Source organism: Phalacrocorax carbo, chromosome 3, assembly GCF_963921805.1.
Source record: "Phalacrocorax carbo chromosome 3, bPhaCar2.1, whole genome shotgun sequence".
NCBI classification, from domain to species: domain Eukaryota; kingdom Metazoa; phylum Chordata; class Aves; order Suliformes; family Phalacrocoracidae; genus Phalacrocorax; species Phalacrocorax carbo.
The window spans coordinates 101,584,684-101,611,477 of record NC_087515.1 but is presented as its reverse complement, the minus strand read 5'-3'; the positions used below and the strand labels follow the sequence as shown (position 1 = coordinate 101,611,477).

The following is a 26,794-nucleotide window of genomic DNA, read 5'->3' as shown; positions in this document are numbered from 1 at the left end:
ACTGAGTAGCTCCCTGGATGGAATGAAGGACTGCAGGCCTGGAACTTGGTTTTCCACACACAGAGGGTATAATAGATCTCAAACTATATATTTAGGTATAGCATCTCAGAGGGGAAATCTTTTTTTCAACGTACAGCTAAAATGCAGCATTTTGAGTTATGTTATGGCCTAGAAAAAAAGCACACAAATTCCACTGAAATCACAACTGCAGCACAACACACAAGGAGCCTAGAAGGCACTTGGGCCCTATGACAGCATGTTGCTTTAGCAAACGCTAATAATGCGAGGTCCACAAAGGCATGAAACCACTCACTTGAACTAACAAGCACTCAGCATTTTACCCTTTATAAGTAAATATCTCCCTTCTAGACAGTTAAAATACAGTGCAATTAATTCAGCATTTGTTGCCAGAAAGATAAAACCTGCAAACAATCCATATACTTAGTACCCAAGGCACTACACAGAGCTGTCACGAGCTTCTACTCTGCGTATCTGCTTTCAAAAAAATAACTGTTATATTTGATAAATTCTAAGAAATCGATCTGCACATCTAAATTACCTCATTTCAAAATATTATCCAGTATTATATCACATAGATCGTGGGTGCCCTAGACTTATGCTTCTAATTAAGACAAATTAAGCTGTTTCCATTGACTTTGCTACAGAGAGCATCCAAGCCCTTGTCTAAATTACCTGTATATGGGCAATACCGACTGCAAGTAAAAAAATCTTGGTTTAATGGACTTACAGTATTTCCCTACTTATCTTTATAACATCTTGATAATGTTGGCCAGTACACATTTGCACAATGGTTTTGTACAGTTTAATGAAAGAAAGCAACTAGAAATCTTAGACCTTCGCATTTTAGCTGTTCTCAGAAAGGCTGAATAAAAATTTGTCCATTATAAACATACATATCCTGGTTTACCAGCGTGAGTTCTTTTGTCCTTTCTACAGCACACTACTGCAGCACACCGAACTAAGAGTTTACATTAGCAGACACCACACTTCAAACACTACGTTAGTACAGTTATGGGGGTCGGCACCTACCCCCTTATCCTCATCCTCCACATCCTCATGCTGTTCATTTGCGCATGCTTCTGTTGAACTCACCAACCGTAAGGTCTTCAAAAAATCTCGCTCTCTTGGCTAATGAATATAAGACAGGAGACAGGACAGCAAAGACACAAGACAGACCACAAATGAAAAGAAGAGCATGAAAAGAAGAACATAATGAAGAGAACAAATACCAAGCAAGGGAAGTAATGCTCACAAAGAAAGGAAATGACACCTGAGGAGTGTGTTAGACAATTTCAGGGACAGTTTATCCTTGCTATTTGTAAGTTACTCCCTTTAATGTGAAGGGATATTAAGCATCCGATACTTGTTAAAAAAAAATTGTAAAGAAAAGGGAAGAACAGAAAAAATAGCGCATTACCCTAATAAGAAAGGAAGTCTCCCTGACCACAAGAAATGAACAGATTGCATTCCCCCACAGAATTCACGGCAGAATATTTTACCAACAGAAATACAACTTGTGTCTTTGGTATCAAGTCACAGATTTTAGAAAATATCCAAGAAATCTCCAGCAGTCAATATTCAAAGAGTTAACAGAGTAAATGTATATATAACAAACTGGGACCACTGCATTCTCATCTAAAAGCTTACCAGGGTGTCTCCAGAAAGGACTTCTAAAAGTGAGATTAGGTTATGTCCATCTCTTAGGTCTTCATAAAGGTCATTCACGTGCTTTCGAACCTGCACAGATAAATGCAAAAATAATATATTAAGATCGCCATTTATACCAGGGCATTCACACTCATATTAACACAGTTATCTTTTAAAATATAGATATACCTCCGATACACCTCGGCATAGCTTTTCAAATTTTTTCACTCTCATGAAAAATTTACAAACCCAAATTAATTATAACAGCCAAAATTCACATCTATGTCTGCACTCACACAGTTCCATCATATTTTATTTCATAGTATGAAGTTACAGGTAGTGAATGCATGTAGCAATGCAAAATCAGTAACAATTTAAACAATACCAGATATCCACCTGTTTTGACCTAAATGATGACCACGTACAGGCAACACTATCTAGACCTAAAGAATTATAAAAAAATATACAGAGTATAATCCTGTCTTGACGTATGTGTTATCCTCAGCATGCAAGCTCAGTGGAGTCAGGCCAAAAGTTAACACACTTTCTGGCCTTGAACTTATTATTAATCAAAGCACATCCACCATTTAACATGTTTTGTCACCTCAGATATCCCAATACCTAGTGGGTTTTCCCAATGGCTCTCTCACATCCACCTTATACAACATACTAAAGAAATATGATGTTAGGTTGGTCTAGTGAAGCCAAGGACATGCACAGCCCTTCCCACCAGCAGCAGAGGTTACTGCTTCCTACAGCTCAGCAACACTCTACCAACAGGCACCCACCCAGCTGATCCGCTCCCGTGGTGCCCCCTAACAGACAGTCAGCCTTTGCTAGCTGACCTCATTCAACTGAATTGGGTTGAGAGGGTTGATAACCTGCAGACCCTGCAAGGCCAGCCACAAGTGAGGTAGCAGATGTAATGAGAAGAGAGACGACTGAAAGCCCTAATTTTTCTGACAGGCACAACAAAGCTGGGAGTTATCTGTCTGCAGGCTAACTTCTTGCTTGTTAGGGTTAGCTTACTTAGCTCAAATATAACTTTATCTGAAATTTCTTTAACAATTTCAGTCAGTTGCTCTTTAAACGTGAAACAAAGGCCCTCCCTTCTCACCAGCAGAGATTTTTGACATTGCCGGCCAGGGCAGAGGTTGAGGGCTTTCCAGCTACAATTTGATGTCAGTTCCCTGCCGTTCCCGTTGAGGCACCAGATCAGAAACTCCCTAAGCTTCCAGAGGATAAAATACAACATGAGAAATTTCTTCTAAAGCTACCACCTCTAGCAGAGACAAACTGTACTTCCAAAATGAGATCTATGGGACAGTCCCAACTGCCAGCATCTCCGCCTGTCTGATGAGGGTAGCAGGAATTGACCCAGATCTTCGACTTTATGCAACAGCTCTGTTTACCTGATTTTTGAAAGAATTTCTAGATCCATCCTGTTGAATAAATAACCGTCTCCATATTGATGATTAGCTTCATAAATGCTTTTTTAGTTCAGGTTTTCTTACTTCAACTTTTAAGCACGACATTACCCTGCAACCTGTCTTTACAAAGACCATCTTCTTAATTGGAAATAATCTCACAGCACATTTATGCTTCTGCTGAAGACTAGCCAGAACAAGTCATCTAGAAGACTGTTCCATAAGGAATTACAACTGATAATATTTTCCAAAACGTTAGTACAGACACTACATACACAGTCAAGTTATACACGTACCCGCGCCCATACACATACATAGTTTTACACACTCATACACATATACAAAATAATATAGTTTTAATTCTAGTCGTGATTTTAAAAAAAAAAGCTCCTGTAAACAATTAATTTAAAAAATTTCCAAGAGAAAAATTATCTGGTAATACTGAAGTACTGTTAAGCTGAACAAAGAAACAAAAACAAAGCAGATGTTCTCCTACTGTATTTGTGAAGAAAAAAAAAAAAAAGGGGGGGGGGAGAAGCCACAAATATATCATTAAAATTCCTGAGAAGAGATGTGATTATGCCAAGTGCTTAAAAGATGAAAAGCACGAAGGTCTTAAATCGTTAACTCAAAGCAACTGTTACTTTTTATTTTTCTGTTCAAAGAACTATGCTGAACTGAGTGCTAAACTCCTTCCAACAAAGGCAGGTGAGTTTTTTGGAGGTGGTTGGTTTGTTTGGTCTTTTTTTTGTTTTGTTTTGGGGTTTTTTTTTGTTGCTGTTGTTTTGTTTCTGTTGGGTGGTTGTGTTTTCATTTTGGTTTGGTGTTTGTTTCTTTGTTTGTTCTTTCTTTCTTCCTTCCTTTCCAGTAAAACCCTGGAAGAGGGTTCCTCGCTCCTCCCTGCCCCTCTGGCCAAGACATGCCACTCTCCACTCAGAAGGGCAGAATCCCAAGCCAGAGCAGATCCACAGCACAGGCTGGTGGCCAGAGTCATGGGGGGACATCAGGTTAAGGACAGAGGAAAGGGGTGCACATCTAAAAGACACTGCACCAGCACAGCTAAAGAACTATGTTGCAGCACCAAGTCAATGCCTGCACTGCACTCTTTTCAACACAGAACTCATGGGAATTGCCCAACATGCCAGTATCTGAACTGTGAGATGAGAAAATACTACCATTTCTAACATGTCTGCTTTTATTTTCCATTAGATGCAAGATAATTTTGTTATTCTGCTGGTCTGCCTCTCACAGCATACATTTGTTGACCTTCTCTTTGTTCCTGGTACTCCGAGGTTTCCAACGTATTACAGAGACCACCATCCTCCCCAACTTATCTTTCTAGAAATCACAGATGCTTCAGAGATGAACTCGCAGTGTGTATGAGGAAAGTGGCACAGAGCTGTCAAGACAGGAGAACCAGCAGCATGCCTTAGATGTCTGTCGTACTGTCAGCCAATGGCAGAACTAACTGTGAGGATTAATTACTTAGGACATACTACATTGGTGTGCTGGTACAGGACAACATAATAAAGAAATTCCAATATCCTGAGCAGCAGACGTGCACCTAAAAAGATATATTTGAACAACTGATGTGCAGCAAGCACATTCATTCAAAGCAGCAGACCACTTATTTTAAAAGGAGCACCTTGAGCTTCTTAAGAGATCCTACACTGCCACTTGAGAAAAGTTTACAAAATCATCTCTCTCAACTATCACTTGGGCAGGTCTCATCTCTCAACATGTATAATGAATTCTTAGATCTTTAAATGCATAAGAAACAAATATTGCTATTTCATTGCTGGTTTGCCACCACACTCAGCCTCCTTCAGAACGCATAGTACCACAAGTACTAGATGCAAATGGGGGTTCCTGGATGGATCTGTGGCATCTGCGGAGCCCCATGACACTTCTTTAGAAGTTCCTGTGGCATTTCAATAAAACAACTGTCAGCCCTACATTTTGCAAGGTCCATATGCAAAGTAGGCTACGTGCTGCCTCGGGCAACTTTCTGCAATATACCACGTGTGGCAGATTTGATAATCCAGGCATGAGAAGTGATTCTTTAAGGAAGACGTGGGAGATGATGAGGGGCATCTGACAAAAGTTTAAACAAGAGAAGCCAGATGGTTTCATCAGTCAAAAGGAGACAGAGAATTTAAGGCACTGTTTCAGAGGTGATTCAACTGATCTTCATCTTCTAGTCTGTATACTATGATACTTGCAGCAAGCAAAACTCCATCCATCCCCCTTGATATGAGCATGAGATATTTCGTATCATACTTCCCCAGTAAACTTAAGCTTTGCAGTTTAGTGCCTTGGGGAATCTGCACTCTAGTGAAAAACCGCTTTTAAAACTGTAGCAGTCACAGAGCTGCAACCTTGCCCCCAGACCCCAGCGTGTTAGGCACTCAACAAATGAAGACCATAAAGATGGCTGCCGCCTCCTAAAACCAGCAATCTAATACCCCATATAACTTGCATAACTTTATCGTACTGTTCAGCTGACACAGCCGGTTGTCCTTACAATTAAGTTGCTATCGGTTCTAACCTCGCGTACCATTCTGCTGCTGCAGTTACAGACCCTGGCCCACCAGGCTTGGCTTCCTCCTCTGTGGGCTGGCAGCAAATCTGTCACCACTGCCTTCAGTCTGCCTGGTTACATTTCCATTCACAGAAAACAAAGCCATGACTCAGCTGCCTGGACACATGCCTATAGGGCTGGTTAATGTTTAGGGGGTATGCCACTTGGCCTCCACCTGCTTCTCCAGAATGACTAAGGTTTGCCCAAGTCCTGCTAGCCACTCCCCTACAGACATCTGTCCTGAATAGCTTTACACATATCAAAAGCTCTAGTTGTCCATATTTAGGGCACTGAATATGCACATAGTAATCTCTATTTTTGCCATGGGTCACAGCAAAGAACAAGCCATCTTCCATAGCAAGCCCATTTCTTCCAATTCTGATCAGAACAAGATTTTGCTGATACTGGAACAAAATCTACAGTTTTACACAATAAAATCACAAGCTGCTTATGCTTGTACGGGTAAAAGGGGAAGGACCATCCCTTCTGCTTCTGCAAGCAAAACCAGCTTGGTTTCGAAAAGGATGGACAGAAGATGCACAGGCTGGAGTACAGTAGGAAGACCACTCTAACACGGCCACACCTCTTTGAAAACAGAGAAGAATCACCCCCTTTTTCTTACTCAGAAGTATATCTGGCAGGAAAACAGGGTTGTGGCCCTTTCTGTGCATACAGTGGGTGCATGCCTAGCGTACACGCAGGAAGACCTCACGTTGGTGTTACGGTACAATGTATTCCAGACCAGCACCTAAAATGCAAGGGACCATGTTCTTGACTAAGATAGCATAGGAAGGAGCAGAAACAAATGTTCATGTGCTGCAGAGTCTAGAATCGAGGCAGAGAGGCAGGAGAGAGTATATAATCAGATCTGGCAGGAATAACTAGAAGTAACTCCCATGTGCTGGAGGCTACCAGGAACTTCCTGAGGGAGGTGAGGCAACGGCCGTGGCCCTGGCAGGCTGCAGGGCTTGGAAACAAGGCAGAGTTTTGTGCTCAACACATTTGCAAACTTAGTAAATTTTATAGGATAAGGAAAGCAGGCTATTTTAATGCAGTGCCTTTCTTAAGACATCAGGATTTTCCTTATCTATGTTATAATTAAGCTGAACTGATTGTTAAGAGAACATGCCAAACTAGACCTTTTCTAGAACCACCAAAATTTAGAATCAAATCTGAATCACATTTATTTCAAAAAACTGAAGTTCAGCTGACCAGCCTTTATAAAATCAGTGTCATTGCCAAGCATTATCAAGAATTATAATACTACGGATCCAACAGAGGCTTTTCAGACCACATAGCCTGGGAAAGTCTTTTCAAATGCTGCTCTCTTCACTTCTGGAAGGAAAGTTAATTAAATGCCCAGCACAGACATAAAGCATTGCCACTATTCCAAAGGAAAATGGGATAAGGCTCAAAAGTTAGAACTGTAACGGGTGTGTTTAGAGGGGAAAAAAGGGTCAGGCCTTAATTACCACTGAGGTCACTGATAAGTCCAAACGACAGCTGGCACAAGGCCACCACGAGTTTCACAATAAACTTCAAATCCATTCTTTAAGAATCTGATTCAATGCCATGGAAAAAAGATCCCTTAAGACTCCCATTCACTTCAACTACAATAAAACATTTTTCTCCAAGATAATAGACAGATAAGTTAAGAGCTCCTATAATTACACTATTCCACAAAAAAAAGCCATCAGCATTCAGACTGCTGAAAACCCGCTGTGGCCACCGCGTGAGACCCTGACATCTTAAGGAGTTTTCCCTGATATTTCGGCTTCCTAAAAAAGAATTTAAGCTTGTTTTTAAAAGACAAATTGTATTAAAAGCTCTAGTCATGAGGAAGCAGTTTTCTATAAGTTTTGAAGATTTGTATGTTTTAGTCCTTTCACCTTTGAAAATTAAGGAATCACACTGGCATGTCTAACTCCAGGAGAATATATAAACCTATGCCATGAGCAAATAATAAAGAATAAAAAACCCTCTCATGCAAAAAGTTGTATTTATGTGCAAAAATAAGGGTTTACTATGACAACCCATGCAGTATGTTTTATGAGAAATGCTCTAAAATTCTGAGCAGGTTGTAACGAGATCCACACAGCATGTAATCGTCAAAATATCAGATTTGTCTGAATACCAGATTTGTCAAAATATTCCCATGTGACTGATCTGCCAAGCAAGGCTGCTTCTTCAAACATCTTCAGGACTACTAACTTTGCTCTACAGACTTCTTAGATTTCCCCACATAAAGCACACGAGTGTCACTCCATATGCCGCAGGGCCGCCCCACCTCAGGTAATTTCCATCCAAACGGGCTGTTCAGCACAGCAAGGCGCTGAGCTGTGGTCCATGGCCAACCTGATGTCACGCCAAGAGATCAGGGAACCGAAACAATTACATACAGATTTACATCCTCCCGGAGTTTCTCATATTCTTTAATCTTACTTCAAACCCAAAATTTATTTCTGGGGTTAAAAACAAACTGTAAATACACACCCTGGTCATGATCTTTGTTTTGTACTGAATCCTATAACAAACTGCACCCATTCTGTTAAAAATAAACAAGCACACAAGCTCTGGCAGGATTTAATCACTGGCTAACCCTGCAACAGTGGCCTCCGGGCACAGCTCTCCCGGGGGGACAGGAGCAGAGCGCAGGCAGCCCGAGTGCTGGGCTGCAGATGGTGCTGCTCCCCCGCCTCTGGGCCGGCACTGGACACCCACCACCCAGGACACACCAACCAGCTCCCCCAGCCCAACAGCACAGGGCCAGCGGCGAGACGGCACCAGAGGAAAATTTGTGCCCCTTCTCTTCTGCGCGCTTGCTCACTTGCAAGCAAAGGCTGGTGAATCCAGATTTAAGTCCAGTTGTCCGAATCTCACTCGCACTCTTCTCTTTTGCACGCCAGTCTGATAATGCACTCCACAGGAAACATTTCTTGTAGTTCACTGAAAATAAATCATTCTTTGTTTCATACTCAGGAGTAATTTTCTAGGTTTTTGACTTTGGATATTAGTTTTCCCAAATAGCAGGCAGAGCTAATGCTACCCCGTTTCATAAAGGCTCTTTACCATTCCAAATACTTTTACTAAGTCACCTCTAAACAAGTCTCCCATCCAAAGCGAGTTCAACACCCCTATCTTTCTTTATAACAATGCTTCCTAACTGAAGATTCATCCTTGGCTGCATCCTTGGATTCACCCTTCACTGTCTCATCTGGCCAATGCTCTACACTCTATTAGCACAAGAACTTTGTGATTCGAACAGACTTCATGTGTTCCACCCCGCTAAAGCCCTGTCCTTGTACCTAAGCTTGGATCAGTCATGATTTTTGTTTAACATTAACCTTCACACCCTTTCCAGACAACTCGATCATCTGATTAACCAATTGCTGTTGCATACTCTATTTTGCATTTTGTTACCAGCCTTTGACTGTTTCATATGTGTCTGGATAATTCTTAATAAACTAGCTTCATTAAAAAAAAAAAGATACTTATATGGGCTTTAAGGTAAATACACTGTTGCTCAATTTAAAAAAAAAAAAACAACACACAACAAAAACCAAACCACCACACTACACAGGCCTTTGCTAAATCTTGTCCTTGCATTTTTCTTATATTTCTATGCTTGATTTTGTGAAATTCATTCCAATATTCTCCCAATCCCCAATCAGCAAGTATGCAAAAACAGGTGCATAATCTTACACGTATATAAAACAGTAGGACGTAAACATACACATCCATGAGTTCTTTTCCAGATTTCAGAAGCTGCGTATTATCTGAAACACTGTCATCATACGGAATAAGTTTAACCCAGTGTCTGAAATACAAAAATCCTTCCTTTCCACCTCCTACAGAAAAAAGAAGTTTCATCTCCATCCCAGCTCACGCATCTCAAATCTTTTACGAAGTAATGGGCTGAAGGGTTCTTTTCAAGCAACACTGGTCCAGCCACTCAGAATACTTCCACAGGTCCTATTCTGCTTATTCATCATCATTATCACAGTGCTACCCTCACTGTTTTAATTTAAACACTTGCATAGTCTTGGTCAGCTGCTTGTAACTTTGCATATTGGGAATAGCAAATCCATCTGAGAGGAGCCCATGGTGGGTAGATTCACCAGCTCAGCAGAAATGGGTATCTACTAACATAAAATGGACTTCTATTCCATTACTGCTAAAATATTAATTTAAGTCACAGAAGTATCCAGCCAGCTTTAGTATCTATTTCACCAGAGTAACCTTCATTCTACAGACAGCCCTCAATGAGCACGGGGACCGATGCCACATGTGGCACATCATGCAAGGTCCCATGCGACTCCACGCATGTTCCCAGCCCACTGACACTTCTTGCACCAGCTGTGATTTTAATGCACAGCATGTCCATCTCTCTCCCGTGGTTTGCACCTCCATAACCTTTTATGATTTTTCCTCAACGCAGTACACTGATCAAATGCTTTTACATATAAGACTCTGTAAAAGTATTTGCAAATCTTAGGAAGACTGAAAAAACCTGCATTATAAAACCCTCTCTACATCTCTATCATATTTTCTAGCTGTTAGGAGACAGTGCCTCAGCACGTATTACTGATAATTGAAGTGTGACTCACAACCTGCTTGTGACATTTATGCTGTCCCCTTTTTAATGTATTTTACTTAAAGGCATAAATACAGATTAATAGAGAATACAATGCAAACATCACTAAATTTCACTTTACAGAGTAGCTCACTGAAAGAGTGCATTCTCACTGAAACTGTAGGATTGATGAAGACTGAATTCAATAATATAATGAAAACCGAAGCCTTATAAAGAACTCGGCATTGATCAGTTCTAAGACTCAACCATGAGTATTATTTTGCCAGGAAAAGGCTGGGCCTTACTAGGCTGCCACAGAACAATATAACTGCAAGGCTAAAAATGACTGAACAGATCACTTCACCCGACCCAGGGCAGAGGAGCAGACTGTGTTTGGCCAAACCATGCCAAAGATGCTTCTCCAATTTATTACTGAAAATTCAAATGAAGGAAATTCTACAGTGTGATCCATATTACTTCAGTGTTCTCTTATGTTTACTTACTTTTCAGGGAGGGGGATTTTTCCCTGCTAATCTTCAAACTAAGTCTTCTTCTGTAAACTAAGCTGAATTTTTTGTTGTCCCTACCACTACCCTTAGACCCTGACCTCGGAAAACACCCATTCACCAGCCTCTGCATAACTACCTTTTACATACTGAGGACACATTGCCAGGTCTCCCTTCAGCCTTCTCTGTTTCAGACTAAACAAACTCAATTATCACAATCTGCCCTTGATTTTCCAAGAAAACTTAACTTCTTACTGCTTATTACAGATGGCTGCAAACCTCTTGTCACGGCAAAGATCAGGAGCTGCACAGCCAGGCAGAGTTTCACAACTGCATGCCCACAAGCACACTCATGTGTACAAAAATGCAGAATTATAATCTGTCTCCCTGGCTCCTACCATCATGCTGGCCCAGAGGCAGGGTGCAGAGCTCATCTGTAGTTCCTGGAGCTCCCTGGGCACATGCCAACACAGCCCAGCACAGATGATCGACCTTAGTAAGAACCATGGCAGGGTGAGGGCCACACTTGTTGCTGAGAACATGATAAAAAGCCTAAGCCAAGAAAGGTACAGCCTCAGTGTTTGAGAAGCAGGGGTATCACCACAAGGATGAATTGACAGAGCTCAAATCCTCACTTGAGAATGTGGCACAGCAAGGGCAGCAGGTGCTCGGATGCCATCTCTGGCTGGAAGAGAGATGGATCCTTGCAGGACATTGAGTTGGTGGAGCATGTTCAGAAAAGGGCAACAAAGCTGGTGAGAGTCTAGAGACCAGGTCTTATGAGGAGAGGTTGAGGGACCTGGGGTTGTTTAGTCTGGAGAAAAGGAGGCTGAGGGGAGACCTTATCGCTCTCTACAACTACCTGAAAGGAGGTTGTAGTGAGGTGGGTGTTGGTCTCTTCTCCCAAGTTACTAGTAATAGAATGAGAGGAAATGGCCTCAAGCTGTGTCAGGGGAGGTTTAGATTGGATATTAGGAAAAATTTCTTTACTGAAAGAGTGGTCAGGCATTGGAACAGGCTGCCCAGAGAGGTGGTAGAGTTGCCATGCCTGGTGGTGTTCAAAAAACATATAGACATGGCACTTCAGGGCATGGTTTCAGAGACATGGTGGTGTTGGGTTGACAGTTGGACTTGATGATCCTAGAGGTCTTTCCAACCTTAACGATTCTATGATTCTATGATGCTGCTGCAGCACCTGATGGCAGCCATAACAGCAGCAACAACCGATGGCACTGGCTCTTCCTAGTGCCAGTTCTAGCTGAGCTGTCACTCATGGCAATATCCACACAAACTGTATCTGGGATCTTTTGTTCAAATTCTGTGACAGTAGTTCGCTAATGAGACTATATGTGATAGCACATCAAAAAATGTAGATATGCCGTGTACCCAGCTTCCCCTTTGTCCACTTGCTTTCCAAGACCAGTTGTTCCACAGTCTTCCCAGGGAAATTACCCTGTGAGGTCTGCACCTCCCCATTCTTTTCTTCTGCTTGGGAGAGAGGTATTATACTTACTTTAACCACAGAATCCTAGGAGTCCCCCATCCTCTCTGAATTTTTAAATAGAATGATAAAATATTATAAATCGCTTCAATTAGTTCCTAGCTGTTAGGTGAATAAAGCTGTGGAACCAGAAAGCACATAACTTCCCTGACTATTCTTTGATCTGCTCTTTCCTTATCTGAATTTTAGCCTCACCTTGTTAAAATGTGTTTTGTCAAGTCAGTATATTGTAGGGTGAAGGGGACAGAGTAATTCAGACTTTTCTACACCATTGAATACTATTTCGCATGCCTTCCCTTGGTAATGTATCCATACTTCTTCTTTCTTCATCATATTCTGATATAACTACAGAACCCTTCTCCTGTGGACTTTTACGTCACACTGTAACTCCTTCTGGACCTTCTACTTGTCTGATTTTACCCCACCATGCTTTACGAGTTAGTAAATTATTTATATTTATACAATTTATACAAATTTATACAAATATTATAAAATTTATACAAATCTTTAGTCCTGCTGTCCTTATTTCCACTTCTTCTATGGCTCCTTTGTATTGCAGACATCTCTCAAAAGCAGTAGTATATTCTATATGATACCTCCTATCTGTCCTGCCTGTCTGCAGCCTGCCTTTGTGTCTCCAACACAAATGCCTTCAATGGCTGCCAGATCTTCTGCACTCCTCCCTCTCCTGCGTTACTTCTCCAGGAGACTCTGCCCTATTGCTTTCCCCAGTTCTGCTGCTTAGAAGTTCACTGTCCTTTTTTGACTTCTCACTTCTCTCTTTAAAAGGTGAGCCTGGGATTTTGCCATCACTTGCTGTTAAGACACCTCCCTTTTTAAATTTTGAAGCAATCCCTGCCAATCAGCCCAGACCTAACTAACTAGCAGTTTTGCCAGTGACTTTCTGAACCTGACGGGCTGAAGGTCTCCCTGGCTGGCACTTCTCTCAAAACACATGTCCACACCAGAGGCAGCCACCTCAACTCCTGCAGCAGGCAGGGAACAGAACAGCAAGTGTGCCCTGACCAGGTCTGCACACCTGCTCGGGGCTGAGCTAAGCTGTGTCACAGAAACGCATCCTTCTTGCACAGGCTACAGAGGACACCTTTATAGGTGTCCAAATGCAGACTCCACATCTGCTCTTCCTGTCAGTAATGACAAAAAAATCAACTTCCCCATTGATACACAGTTCTGTCTTTCCGATGCTAGTTCACGACCAAAAATCTACTACCAACATCCTTGTTCCAGTTCAACATCTCAAATCAACAGCAACCATAGTCACCTTCTGCCCCTTCTCTTTGGCCAGAGGCGTGCTGCACTGTTTGTTACACAGTGCCACCACTTCTCTTCAGTCTTCATGCTTCCAACTTGCCCTCTCCTTTCCAGGCTTGTTTTATGTGTCACCAAACATACCTCATCAGGGATGAACTGTTTGAAGTGTGCAAAGGTAATGCTAATAACAGAAAACTCAGCCAATAACTCTGCCTTTTGCAGCTTCAAACTACAGTGATGCACTCACTTGGACCAAAGGCAATACACTCTCATCGTTCTGGTGAGACCCCAGCTGGAGTCCTGTTCTCAGCTCTGGAGCCCTCAGCACAGGGGCCTTATAAGAGAGATGGGGACAGACTTTTTAGCAGGGCCTGTTGCGATAGAACAAGGGGTAATGGTTTTAAACTAAAGGAGAGTAGATTTAGTATAAGGAAGAAAGTTTTTACAGTGAGAGTGGTGAAACACTGGCACAGGTTGCCCAGACAGGTGGTAGATGCCCCATCCCTAGGGCCACTCAAGGTGAGGTTGGATGGGGCTCTGAGCAACATAATCTAGTTGAAGATGTCCCTTCTCACTGCAGGGGGGTCGGACTAGACGACCTCTAAAGGTCCCTTCCAACCCAAAGCGTTCTATGATTCTATGATTCTAAAGCACATAAAATATAGTATTGGCAGACATAACATTATTCTGATTTAAGTCAAGGTACTGTATTTCTACAGGTAGATGAGGATTTTAAACAGCATGTTACTATCTTTAAATTTCCTTGCTCAAAGCACCATAAATGCCTTTAGAAGATAATATCATTCTTTACAGGAAAAACATGTTTATTCTGATACCTTCCTAGGTCCCCATATAGTCACATATCTACATTACATCAGGGCAACAGCTTTCTGAAATATATGAAATACTGTTGTAGAATGAACTATTTTGGTAATGTTTGTGACTGAACGTTGGAGGTTGCCTACTGCCTGGAGTCCACATACTGGGACAAATACTACTCCCACTGGAGCCAATGGCACAGTTACACCGGCCACATGGGAGAAAGATCAAGCCAGAGTATTTCCAAACTGATACAGAAATTATTATTAAATGTGGGTACATCAAAAGTATATAGATAAAATATAATTCCATGCATAATTTAACAATTAATTAAAAAGCCAACACTTAATTGCAAATGGTAGAATTTTATCTCTTGTGACCTCTAAGGAATAAATAATACTAAATAAAATCTACATTGAGAGCTAATTGCAAACAATGAACCCATGAAAAGAGAATTAATTAATATATTAATATATTAGTCTGTCATAAGAAACATATTTCATCATACAGTAATCTCATGGTAGACCTAATTCTTCTTATACTCATTCCTTCATATATGAGCACCTATGTAAAACAATTAAAAAATACTCAAACACCACAATAAAAAGGATCATAAAAACATGCACTCAACTGGTTCAATAGTGCTGCATGCCTTAAAATATCTATGCACTCAAGCTATCCTATATTTCATGCATATTTAATACGCTGTTTTCAATTATTCTCTTTCCAGCTCCCAATTAGTCATGAAGTCTGCATGCATTAAGAGGATCAAATAAACTTGAAATCTCTGGCACGGTTTTTATTGACCTGGGTTTATTTATTTATTTGCTTTCAGAGCAATTTTATGATGCAGTTTATCATTAGCCTCTAAAATTTTGTACAAATTTCCTCTTCTTTTTCAGCTTTACCTCCTGGTATTCTGTCACTATTTTTCCTCACCTGGTTACCTTCCTCCCTTGTCTAAACTTCAACTGAACACCAAAAAATCCTGAGCTTGCTTGCTGATCTGCTTTGCAATCAGCTATAGATTATACTAAGCAGATGAAAGATGCTGCGCAGTTTACCTCCAAATGGAAGATTTTTTAAAAAAAATATTTGCATGCAATGCAGCGTAAGTAACTATAATTGTGCACATTTCCAGGGATAACAACAAAAATAAAATACTACTTTAACTTTAACCATTAACTGACGATCTTCCTCAGGAGCTATTTTTTGGAAGTAGCACATCTTAAAGGAAAAACACTTCAAGGCCTTTTAGAATAGTCCTGAACACAGAAGAGCAAAAATTTTTGGGAGAAAAACTGAAATACTCTTCTGTCTACCAAGCAGACAATAGGCCTTGCTGAACAATTAAAAAACAAAATAGAGGAGGAAATACTGATATTACAGCTGCACCCAATGTCTGAAACAAGCTACACGCCCTGTTGGAAGTGGGATTTTACAGGATTTGCTCCCAGCACAGTTTGCAGCTGTCAGAATGAAGTAGGCGGACTACATAGAAGACTCATGTAGATGCACTACCACAGCAAGCAATCTTCGTCTTATTTTCCTTAACACGGGGCGGGGGGGGGCCCACACACACAAAAAGTCCCAGAACATGCTTTTTGCAAGTATGTTTCAAAAATGAAAGGTGCTAAATTGAGACTTCTTTTAAAAACAGTAACTGCCATTAGATTAACACCAGGTCCCTCATCCCTTAAAATAAATATAAATGCAGAGCTAAAAAGTATTCATTTCTGAAGGGAGAGGAGGTGGGGAATTTTAAAGAACAGACTAACTGCATGGCTAAAAAGAAGATACTGTGGAGTAGCGCTATTTAAAATGACAGCCACTAGTGTCAGTGAAGTGCCAGCTTTCAGCAAGGGAAGGACTGCACTGTATCAGGAACCATTAAATGCATACCTGAACATTTCACAAAGCAATTGACCTAAGTGGCCATTTGTAACTGTGCTGCCTAAACGCCACAAAGGAATCAATAACTTCAAGGTTCCTACTCCAAATTACTCATTCAGTCTTTGCGCAACAAAAAGCTGGTCCCTCTCTAATGCACTATCGCTGCGACACAGTAAATGATATTGAACACGAAGCTTTAAAATGGTCGTTTTAAAAGCATTTTGTCCTGCTACTTATAAAAGCCTTCTTGCTCATAAGACCTTTAAAAGGGACTTTTGGAGCAACTAATGACTGTGCAGGGATGCTGCCCATTGTTCCCATCACCAGCGTCTTTCTCCCAAGGTCCAGCCAGTCCAAAGCCAACCAGTGCTGGAGCCCTGGGCAGGACAGCCCTCCCCCTCCAGGGAGCTGCTCAGGCACCCCAGGGCCCCATGTTGCTGCTAGAAGGTCAGTTAAGAGGCTCTCTACAACCTTTCCTTCCATGAAAAAGAAGAAACATTTTCCCTTGGAGGGAAGATACCTGGATGTTCACTGTATTTTCCCATCAAAGCACTGATCTAGCCAGCCTCTGGTTGCCTTCAGTCCTATTTTCTGTACATCATAATTTCTGATAAGGAACTTCAACTTTTTTCAAAATATCCTGTTTAATCTGTCAAGACTAAGATCTGGCACTACAAAAACATTTTCAAATTGGTTTGACAAAGGAACTGAACAACAAAGAAGAATTTGTCTGCTTTTACTCCTTTTTCATCATCAACTTTATTTTCCAACTTTTATCTCATCCTGCCCCTGTATTTCACACTTCTCCCATTCCTTCCTTAGGTTTTGGGGTTTGGGATTCAAAGGAGTGTCAGGAAGAATATCTGGGCTTTCATGGAAGTTAGATTTCTCTTTGGGTGCTTTAGGACCATGTGAATGCTATGCTAGAATGAAACCCCTTTCTTCCACAAATGTACCTCTTCTGCTACAGCAGTAAGTAACCCTCGACATAACAAGTACTAGAATTTAACATCCTATTTTGACAGCAGCAAAATGAAACAGTTGCTGGAAGCAGAGGCAGGTTTAGAGAAGTTAAGGGAGGCAATATCTACCCCACCACCACACTACTCTGGCACGTAAATTTCTCCCTGGAAGCTCACACCACACAGCAGCAGGCGAGTCTGAAGTCCAATATCTCACCTCTCCAGCCCATATGTCAACAAGAAGTAAAAGATAACATTGAAACCAGAGCCCACCATCAGACATTAAACAGTAGCCTTAGCAAGTGCAATGCTCCAATCAGCCCTTGGAAAATCTATTATCAGTTCAAAAGAAAAACTTCAGCATTTAAAAAATGTACTGACAGTCCACTTGATCTTAAACTCTGGAATTCAAGGAAAACTTGAACAGTTGAATTTTGCAAATAACACATTATGTACCTGTCTAAAACTACATATCTCAAGATCATTTGCAGGAAATAGTTCTGCAATTACTATGTTTCTAGTTTAGCAAAGTACACAAGTACATGCTTAACTGCTCAGCGGAACTGACAAGGGACTGAACTTAAACACTGAATATTATACACTACACAGATCCTTTGAATCTAATGCAACTAAAGATGGGCAACGGAGGGCAGAAAGGTAAATATTTCTCAGCCAAATATATCTATATATTTATCTCTTTCTACAATCACTCACGCTGAGAACTATTTGAAGATGAAGGCCTTAAAGAGGCCACTGACCTTGGGAACCAAGTCAAAAAGATTTAATATGAACTCCCTGATTTCCTTACAGGTTTAGAGTCTAAATCATTTTTAAGCTACTCCCAAGAGGCTGACAGATGGCAACGATGACTGTGCATGTTTTAAAACTGTAAAATAAGGATGTATAGAAATACAATTTTCAATATACTACTCTTCTGTAAAAACAGGTATAATTTTAAACTTATGTTAAAGGATTGGTCTCCAAAACGCTTCAGATAGGCTTTTCTGCTCCCCACAGAAAATAACTACACCTTTAAAATGCATCTTTAATACAGAAAAAGATTAGTAACTTCTACAAACCCGGTAACAATTACCTTCAATTAGAAGGAGACTGTTAATTTGGAGATTGCATTTTGCTGCCAGAGTACTAGCAGTCTTCCTATATGTTTTTCTTTGAATCTAATTTGGCTGAAGTACCAGACAATGGATACATGTCTTACATTATAAATAATAGGTAAAATCTATAGAGGGAAAGCTGCAAGTCTGCAGCCTCTTGTCTTTTCTCATTAGCAAGTAGAAGACTTCTGGAAAGACACAGGGCCATTTGGGTATTTCAGGATTACAGAGAGGAAGCATCTACATAGAAGGGGTGCTTGGAACAGCTGTTGCTACACAGCATGATTCCTCTGGGTCTAGCAAATCCACAAAGGAAAATCTACTGCTGTGGGCAGTATTAAAAGCCATTCTGCAACTCCAGACTCACCCCATGCACAGAAAGGTTATGAGTAGCTCCTCCTGAAGAGAGACTGATGTCGGGACAACTCCTGATGGCTCAAGTCATGGTGGGAAGGACTAAAAGACCACTCTGGAAGAGAGGTCTCTTGCTAAAAGTAAAATTGGGACCAACTTCACATCCGAGCCCTCCTAGCTCCCTAAGTCACATCATTTCTAACAGCTACTCTGGTTTCAAATTTTTAAAAGGTGTAAAACCAGAACTCTGCATCTTCTCAAGATTTAAGGAGGCCCCCCCCCAGGTTGATATTAAACATACCTGAAGAAATTCTGTTCAGCTTCAGAGTCCACTATTTCTCAAATACACACAAGTACAGCCACAAGAAGCAGAGAGATAATTAAGCTGCCTTCTAAAAAAAGTATTTTTCTCTAAATATGAACATGAGCAAATCTTTACAGCAGTTTCTGAACATTACACACTGTGCTCCTTAATTAACCTCAACTCTGACAGTTTGCAAATACATTTTTATTTAATGTGACTTCTACATGAATTCAAGCTGGGCGGGGGGGGGGGGGGGGGGGGAAATCAAAGCAAGTTGTGTTAAGTAATTATTCAACCTCTTTCGCCAGAGAAATGTCAGGGCTAGACAGCTGGGGCTGAAACAGCAGATTAAATTTAGAACTGAAGGGCCATGCAGGGAAGGTGAACTTGTGGCTTTTAGTTCTCTGTTGACTAAAAGCTGTAAATGTTGTTAAAATTATGTGTTTTGTCCCCAAGGCAAAGTTCACTACTAGTCAAAAGAAAGATGTTGAAGAGTGACTTTTGTCCCTCAGAAGCCCTATTTCTAATCCATGAGCAGCATACTGATGCCACAGGATGATCTAGAGCTGTCCTTCTCAAGGTCATGTCTCTGTCCTCAAAAGGGTACTTTAAAAATTTTTTTTTAATTTCCCTCAGCTGTGGTGCTACAGCCATGGCAGTCTAATGCCAGAAGAGAGTCAAGCTTTGTAGAAGGAAATCATGTCCCTTAAAATTTGACTCATTTTAATTTCAAATGCAAGTATTCAAATAGATCACCTTGGGGTATCAGACAGCAGCATTTCAACTCCCCCATGACTCCTCAAAGACAAAGTACATGCATAAATCTCACTATTTAAGATCTTCCTTATTATATGTAACGCAGCTGCATCCTGAAATCAAACACTTACTAAAAGGCACAATCACTGCTGTAATAACAGGTCATCCAGACATCACAGAATTATCAACTGACCTTCATGAGATGCTGATTTATCCATTTTGTGAAGGTCTTCTTTTGTACTTTGTCCCGCTCATCTGGAGGTAGAAAGGAAAAAGAAAAGGGTTTAACAGCTCTACAAGTGATGCAAAGATTTTATTTTTATATGGTCAGCTTTATAAAATTAACATTCTAATAAAGTTTAAAAACAGAATAGTATGTAAAAGCTCTGAATTGTCTAATCAAAATAATAGCATGCAGATGTTTTTGCAATACACCACAGCATGTCACATAAAAGTTTCTTCAGCAGAAGCTCCCAGTGAGTTACTCCAGGGCGACAGCCCTGCTGGTACAATAACAGCACTACTAACAACAATCCTAGAAGTCAACCATTCCCTAAAATGTACTAAAAAGATCGAGGCAAACTTTTAAAAGCTATAAAAACTACTTACAGCCTAAAACCCAATTAATAATTAAAATATTTACCAGTAGAAAATCTCTTGCTATATGAAAGCTGGCTTTTTTAATACTATGCTTTTTCACAGGAATATCACCCTTATTTCAACATGCAAGCATGAGCTACAGCTTCAGTCAGAGAAAGCACTCTCCTTCTTTTAATCCTGTATAATATAAAAAGGGATGTCCACAAACCCAGATATGAAGCCCAGCCACTGACAACAGTTAGCATCAATGACTGCCTGCAAAATACTGAGAAGCATCAATAAAAGCAATAGACTTCAGGGTAAGAAAGCATCACACTTACGGATGGGGAGTATATACACATATTGTACAGAGTCACATTAGAGAAACACTAACCACCACTCCAGCACCAGAATTATCTCCACAAACCTATGCATGGTCACCAGCCGGTACAACGGCTACAGGGCCCATTCACAGTCCCAGAGCAGGGGTTGCGGTGCCTTAGGACCAGTACCATCTGTGCAAGCCTAAAAATAGCAAGATCCCTTAAGACCCTGTACAACAAAACTGCAGCTGTTTCATTGACTCAGGCTATTTGTAGTGTGGCTGAGAATGAACAATGAGCTCAGGTAGCAAAACAAAATCCCTCTGCAGCTACTGCCATCACTAGAAGACTGAATCAGATCTGGTATTTTACATAGAAGTACTGTTTTCAGTCAAGGTAACAGAAGTAGTAGGGGGAAAAATAATCATGGAAGGTCTGTATTCATGGACTTTCGAGTTTCTGGGGTGATACTTGGGTCTTTCAAAACAGCATGAGATCATAAAAGAATCTATCCTGGGTACCTATGCTAGTCCTAACAGTAGTGAGAAATTAATATTTGGGAACAGATGCAAAAACAAGACAAGCAAAAGCCTGTGAAGCCTTTGTATACTCCTCCCTTGTGTGACTCACAGACTTTCTACATGCTTATACATATCTTTACACTTAAGAGTCATAGATGCATTTTTTCCTGTTTTTCAACCCTATTTCGACACACCTGTAACTTCTGCAGCCACAGTTTTCTGTGGCAATGAGTTTTTCAGGCAGTATGTACAGTGTACACATAACATTCGGCTCTGTACAGAATAGTGGCTGGTCCCTAAATGCCTTTTCCATGCCACTCAATATTTTCCAAGCTTCTGGCATATGCTTTTTCCCCGCTTCGCAGCTCCACAGTCTCTTATTCTAGTTAGGAGCCAAAAAAGGGGATTAAGAGAGAAACTAAAGAGCAAAGCAGCAGTATTGGAGAGAAAAATCTGGCAGACTAAGAAAATCTTTTGCTATATATACATTTCCCTATAGCCTTCACCCAGCAAGACAGCATTTCCAAGATCAGTAATTTATCCTACTAAAGTGGAAGCTCTGGTTTGATAGATGCAGAGAACAGAAAATCTCAGAAATAAAAGAAATCCAGATATACTTTCACTTGTCACTGTTCCATTATGGGTAGCTGTTTTAAAAGGGACACAAGTTATCAGTACTGAGAATTTAATATTCCAGCCCACAAGCGTACAATGTGTCTTTTTTCCTAAGGTAACCTCAGCTAGTTTTGACTAACTACCACAAAAGTTTACACTTTCGGAAATGTTACTGCAACGACAGTAAAAAAGAAAGAGGTTAAAAAAATCCACTTCCTTGTATCTTGTTAGAACATGCAGTGACTATTAATTTCAACTCTGTTTTCAATTCAAAAGCCAACATATGTAAAAAGGGATGCTTACTATCCATATTCCTTTTATATATGGATGTATTACACAGAAAAACTCTGCAACATACACAAATGTGTAACGTGAATAAAAACTGTCACCTGTCATGTTGTGAAAAACACCAGGGTTAAAGGGGAAAAAAGCAAACCCAAACAAAAAAACCTGAACACCACATTTGTGATTTTTAATCAAAAAAACAGAGGCTTCCAGAGAAGCAAATGCACACTAGACAACAGTGAAACAGTATTCAATGTGCTGGAGCCCAGAGCAGAACACACTAAATCAAACCCCCCAAATGAAGTAGAAAACAGGCAGCTTACTACCAAACTAAGGACGGAAAAGCCACTGAAAGCCCCTTGAGAGCTTCCCCACGGAGAGCTCTGCTCTCTCCGAAGGCAGCCCTGCCACCCTGCCGGCCCAGCAGCACACGTTACTGACCCATGCAGCACATTACTTCCACCAGCTTTGCGCTCCGGTCCTTTTCATCTTCAGCGAGCTGTCTCATTCTTCCCCTGAAAACTTCAGAGTTTCTTTTCAGGGAAAGGAGAGCCAAGGAGTAACCAGGGTTTCTCCTACCCAACAGAAAGTAGCAACTCCCCTTCTTTAAAAAAAAAAAAAAAAAAAAAACAACACACACACACACACACAAAAAAAAAACACCAAAAAAAGAACCCACAACAGGAGCAAACAGCCCATCTGCTGTCACAGCAAGCAAAACTGCAAGCCCTCTGGATTTGACTCACAATAAATAGTAAATTAAGAATCTGTGTTTGGTTGTTTTGAAATTCTAGGTGCATTAATACACATTTCAGTACAAATATTGAGCTTTTCAAACCAGGAAGTCTATTTTTTCCCCCTCTAGGAGCAGTGAGTAGCAAGGAAAGAGCATCACCTTGAAACGAGCAGCAGCAGTGCTGTTTAAACCAAGGTATTTAAGAATACAGGTGAGGCAGGAGCTGCAGAAGGAAAACACATCTTCCTAGATCATCTGATCTATAGACCACCACAATAAACCCTTAATGGTTAATTAATCACCTTGAGCTTCTCTGCTTTTACCTGTTATTGCAGACATTATTCTGATATATCAGACATAGAAACTGAGTCTCTTATTCTTTATATTCCTGGAAAGTACCTCAACAAAGTATCTCCAGTCTTAATAGACTGACACCTACTTTATGAACCTACACTGCAACATATATCCAGAGAGGCTCCAGATTTTCTAATCTGGATTTAAAAAGCAGTTGCTGCACATTCTTGTAATTCCTCAATCCCAAGGACCAATTCAGGGCCCAGATCCTTCTAACACCGATGCCCCCTGCCACGAATCCCTACCGCTTTGTGTGCATCGTAGTGTCTGGAACCTAGACTAGTTCCTCAAAAGGATGGGTTTCCTACCAGAACTGCACCAAAGGCGACATGTGGCGTTGGTGCCCATTGAACACTCTCCTGGGGAGAAGCTGCAGAGTGGTCCTCTCTGCCTGGAGGTAAACCTGAAACCATCTCTGAGCAACTCAGATGCCACCAGCTTGACTGAGCAGAAGAGTGTGCTTTTCTCCACGCTGGTGTGAGGAAAGGCAGGAGTACAAACCCCTCATTTTCTAGATGAGCTGCAAAATTTCTGCACTTCTTTCTTCATTCTAATGGTGAAAATATCGAAGTTTGGAGTTCCTCCACCTAGTGACAGACTTGAAAAAAAAGAAAACCAACCCTAAACAAACCCCTCCTTTTCTTAGGCAGCTTTTTGCACTGCTAATCTATGTTTGCTTCTCTGCTGATATTTGTTTGCCTACATGAATGGCCAGATAGGCAACAGGTTTTTCTACATTAGTCCAGGTATTTACAAAAGCCCTGATAGGCATTATTCCTTACTCATCTATAAATGCACTAGTTTTGTTGCTATTTACAATACATATTAGAGTCAAAAAGCTGTGTTAAAAGAACATTATTAAGGTTGCAAAATGAAACACTCAAAAGTGGAGTTAAAACAGGAATTAAAACTGGCTGTGAAACCTTAATACTACTCCCTTGGAAATATGCCTAATGATAGTTAGTTAAATGATCATTTTTTATTTTTTGAGACTATGTCTACTGCACAGAAGAGATGCTACTCATTTAAGGAACAGTTATTCAATAATGTTTTTCATGTTGTTCTTGAATATGGAGCACCAAACCTATTGAATTGTTCATTTTTCAAGTTCTTAAGACAAAATTAATTTCATGATAGGATTTCCTCTGGTATTCCTAACTATAGTGACCGAGTGCATAACACGGAATAACCTCTTATGCAAAACTCCTAGGAAAGGAGGGAGGTATTACTCCCATTTTGCAGAGGAAGGAAGAACAGAATAAAGGAAGATATTAATGACCACATACTAAGACACTGCAAATCCAGTATTTCAGAGAAGTCTTACGTTCAAAGGTTAGTTTTCAGTAAGTTCTGTTGCTCGGCACTTCTGAAAAATAGACCCTGGTATCTCAAACATCGCCCTCAGAAAACAGAGCTAAATTAATGTATGATCTCTTGGGAAAACACTTGTTTTAAGACACTCATCCAGAATCATAAAGCTATATAAGAAATACGGGACAAATCAGTTCTCCAGTCAGTGCTGAAATGTCTTACCTAGGCGGCCTTCCTCTCTGCTCCTGCAAACTTGACCTTAGGTTCTCACATGCCTTTCATGTCTATACCAACTCTTCATTCTCGCTGATTAATTAAGAACCAGGGACATCCAACAAACCCATCAGCATTTGAAATAGTCTCTAGGAAGATAAAAATCTCTGTTCAAACAAGTCGAGTTTGGGAAGTGAAAACTACAGAATTTTCCACAGGGAAGGGTTGAATTACTAACAGGTAGTCCATCATCTTTCATATCATTAGTGATATTCTTAATTATGGCTGGTTTTAAAGCACCCCCACCTGTAGGCCTTGCGTATCAATTTGGGCTATCTGAAACAATGATTGTGTGAAAGCTACCCCTGTTACAACAAACTTGATCCTGGGATTATCCTCATTCCTGTATGGTATCCCAAACTAGATGAACTTTAAAAATAAATAAACTAAAATTGTAACATATAATACAGTAAAGTACATGAGTACAGACCTATACTAGGAACTGCGTGCTATCGTGTCAAATCATTAAGACATACAGCATATAAAATCCTACATATTTTGGCAATTACTTCCAATAAAAAAAAAGTTTTTATATATATACTTCCTGCTATAAAAATACCAAGGTAGAAACACAAATGGTAATTCAAACAAGGTGACAACTATGGTGGTCTTGTAGAAATGCTAAATAAATCCTGTAAAAATAAATCTAGGGGCTCATATGTGGATTTTTGTATCTCCAACCCCACAACCATAGTCAAGAGAAACACTTGAGTCTGCAAATGCTACCGTTCCAGGACCTGCTTTGTGGGATCAACATCTACTGTACAATAAGAACTACAGGAAAACAGGGAACACCCAAGCTATTTTCAACAGTTTCAAACTGAACGGGAGGAAAAAAACCAACAACCAAAAAAAACCCCAACACCTCTATGAAATAACTAATTTAGTCACGCAGAACTAGAATGGCAATATGCATTTAGTGTTTGTCATGGAAGATTAGCTTCTCAGCTAAAGGACCTCTAGTAAGTTCTTGTAATCTTCACCCCCAAAAGTCCTGGATAAATATAACAGTTTTCTCAGAGTAAGCTTATCTGATAACCCAGCTTTTTCTTAGGTATTTCCTTCCTCAAACAGAGAGTAGTTTGGTACAGATAGTGCTTTATGTTTTATATTTCGCAAGAATACCTCATGCATTTTAATATATAATGGTGCTATTCCTACATCAGTTGTTCTTGAAGAGCAGGAAACATTTGTCAAGCTTAAAGCAACATTTAATATTTCACAACCTTGGTCATTTTTTAAATTTGGTCAGCTTCCCCTTGGATTTATGAAATCCGAACTCATAACACTTCTTGTTTATGTCCCTGTTGGTGTTCACCTGTCAGGACAGCTTGGGAAATAGCGCTAGCAGTTTGCAGGAGCTTGACTTGGAGACAGCATCACATTACTACTTTTTCAGGAGGACTGAATGGAAGCCTTATCAGCCAAATACAAAATAAGAGGATAACTGGAGGCAGAGTGGTATGATACAGAGTTTAGATAATGCAGAGAAAAAACAATAGCAAGGGCATAGAGCAAGAGGGAGACATGGTCCACATGTGAGAAAGCAGAATTAAAAAAAGTATATATATAGTTTAAGAGTTTAGACAGTGAAATTTGGATAAGAGAATTCAGGATAGACATAATGATGGGGTTTCACCCTGTTGGAAAAGCTTTAAAAAAAATATCAAGAAGCAGCACGACAGGCAAGGATTGTTACACAAAGGATATATCCTACTATTTAAGAAATGCAAGTAAAAATAAATGCTGTTAGGCATTTGTTAAGTAAGGCCCAAACTCTTGAAATGCATTCCCTAAACGAGGCTCACTTAAAAACAATGAAAACCTAAAACCCTCTTTTAAAGTCTTATTTCATTCAGGTAAAATTCCTTCATTTCTCTTTCCCACTTACTGCTTATTACCAGCACTTCCTCCTTAATGGCAACCTTCAATTCCAACTCACAGATGTGAAGTTTCAGCTACCACTGATGTGTTCCACCCATACACAGAGAGGCATGAATGATGCTACCATTGCATATATGCAAATGCAGCTTTCCAGAAAGATAAGGCACAAAGTGCTTATTTCT

General features: G+C 40.4%; 1 protein-coding gene across 5 annotated transcripts in view; it reads right to left on the bottom strand.

Annotated features, from left to right (window-relative positions):
- DST (dystonin) overlaps window positions 1-26,794 on the bottom strand; it is a 316,491-nt gene that overhangs the window by 195,419 nt on the left and 94,278 nt on the right. For all 5 annotated transcript variants that reach the window (XM_064447871.1, XM_064447868.1, XM_064447872.1 and 2 more), the window contains 2 exons: window positions 19,925-19,986; window positions 1,669-1,758 (listed from right to left, as the gene is read on the bottom strand). In XM_064447871.1, coding sequence (XP_064303941.1) covers window positions 1,669-1,758; window positions 19,925-19,986 — 152 coding nt within the window. The remainder of the gene's footprint in view (window positions 1-1,668; window positions 1,759-19,924; window positions 19,987-26,794) is intronic.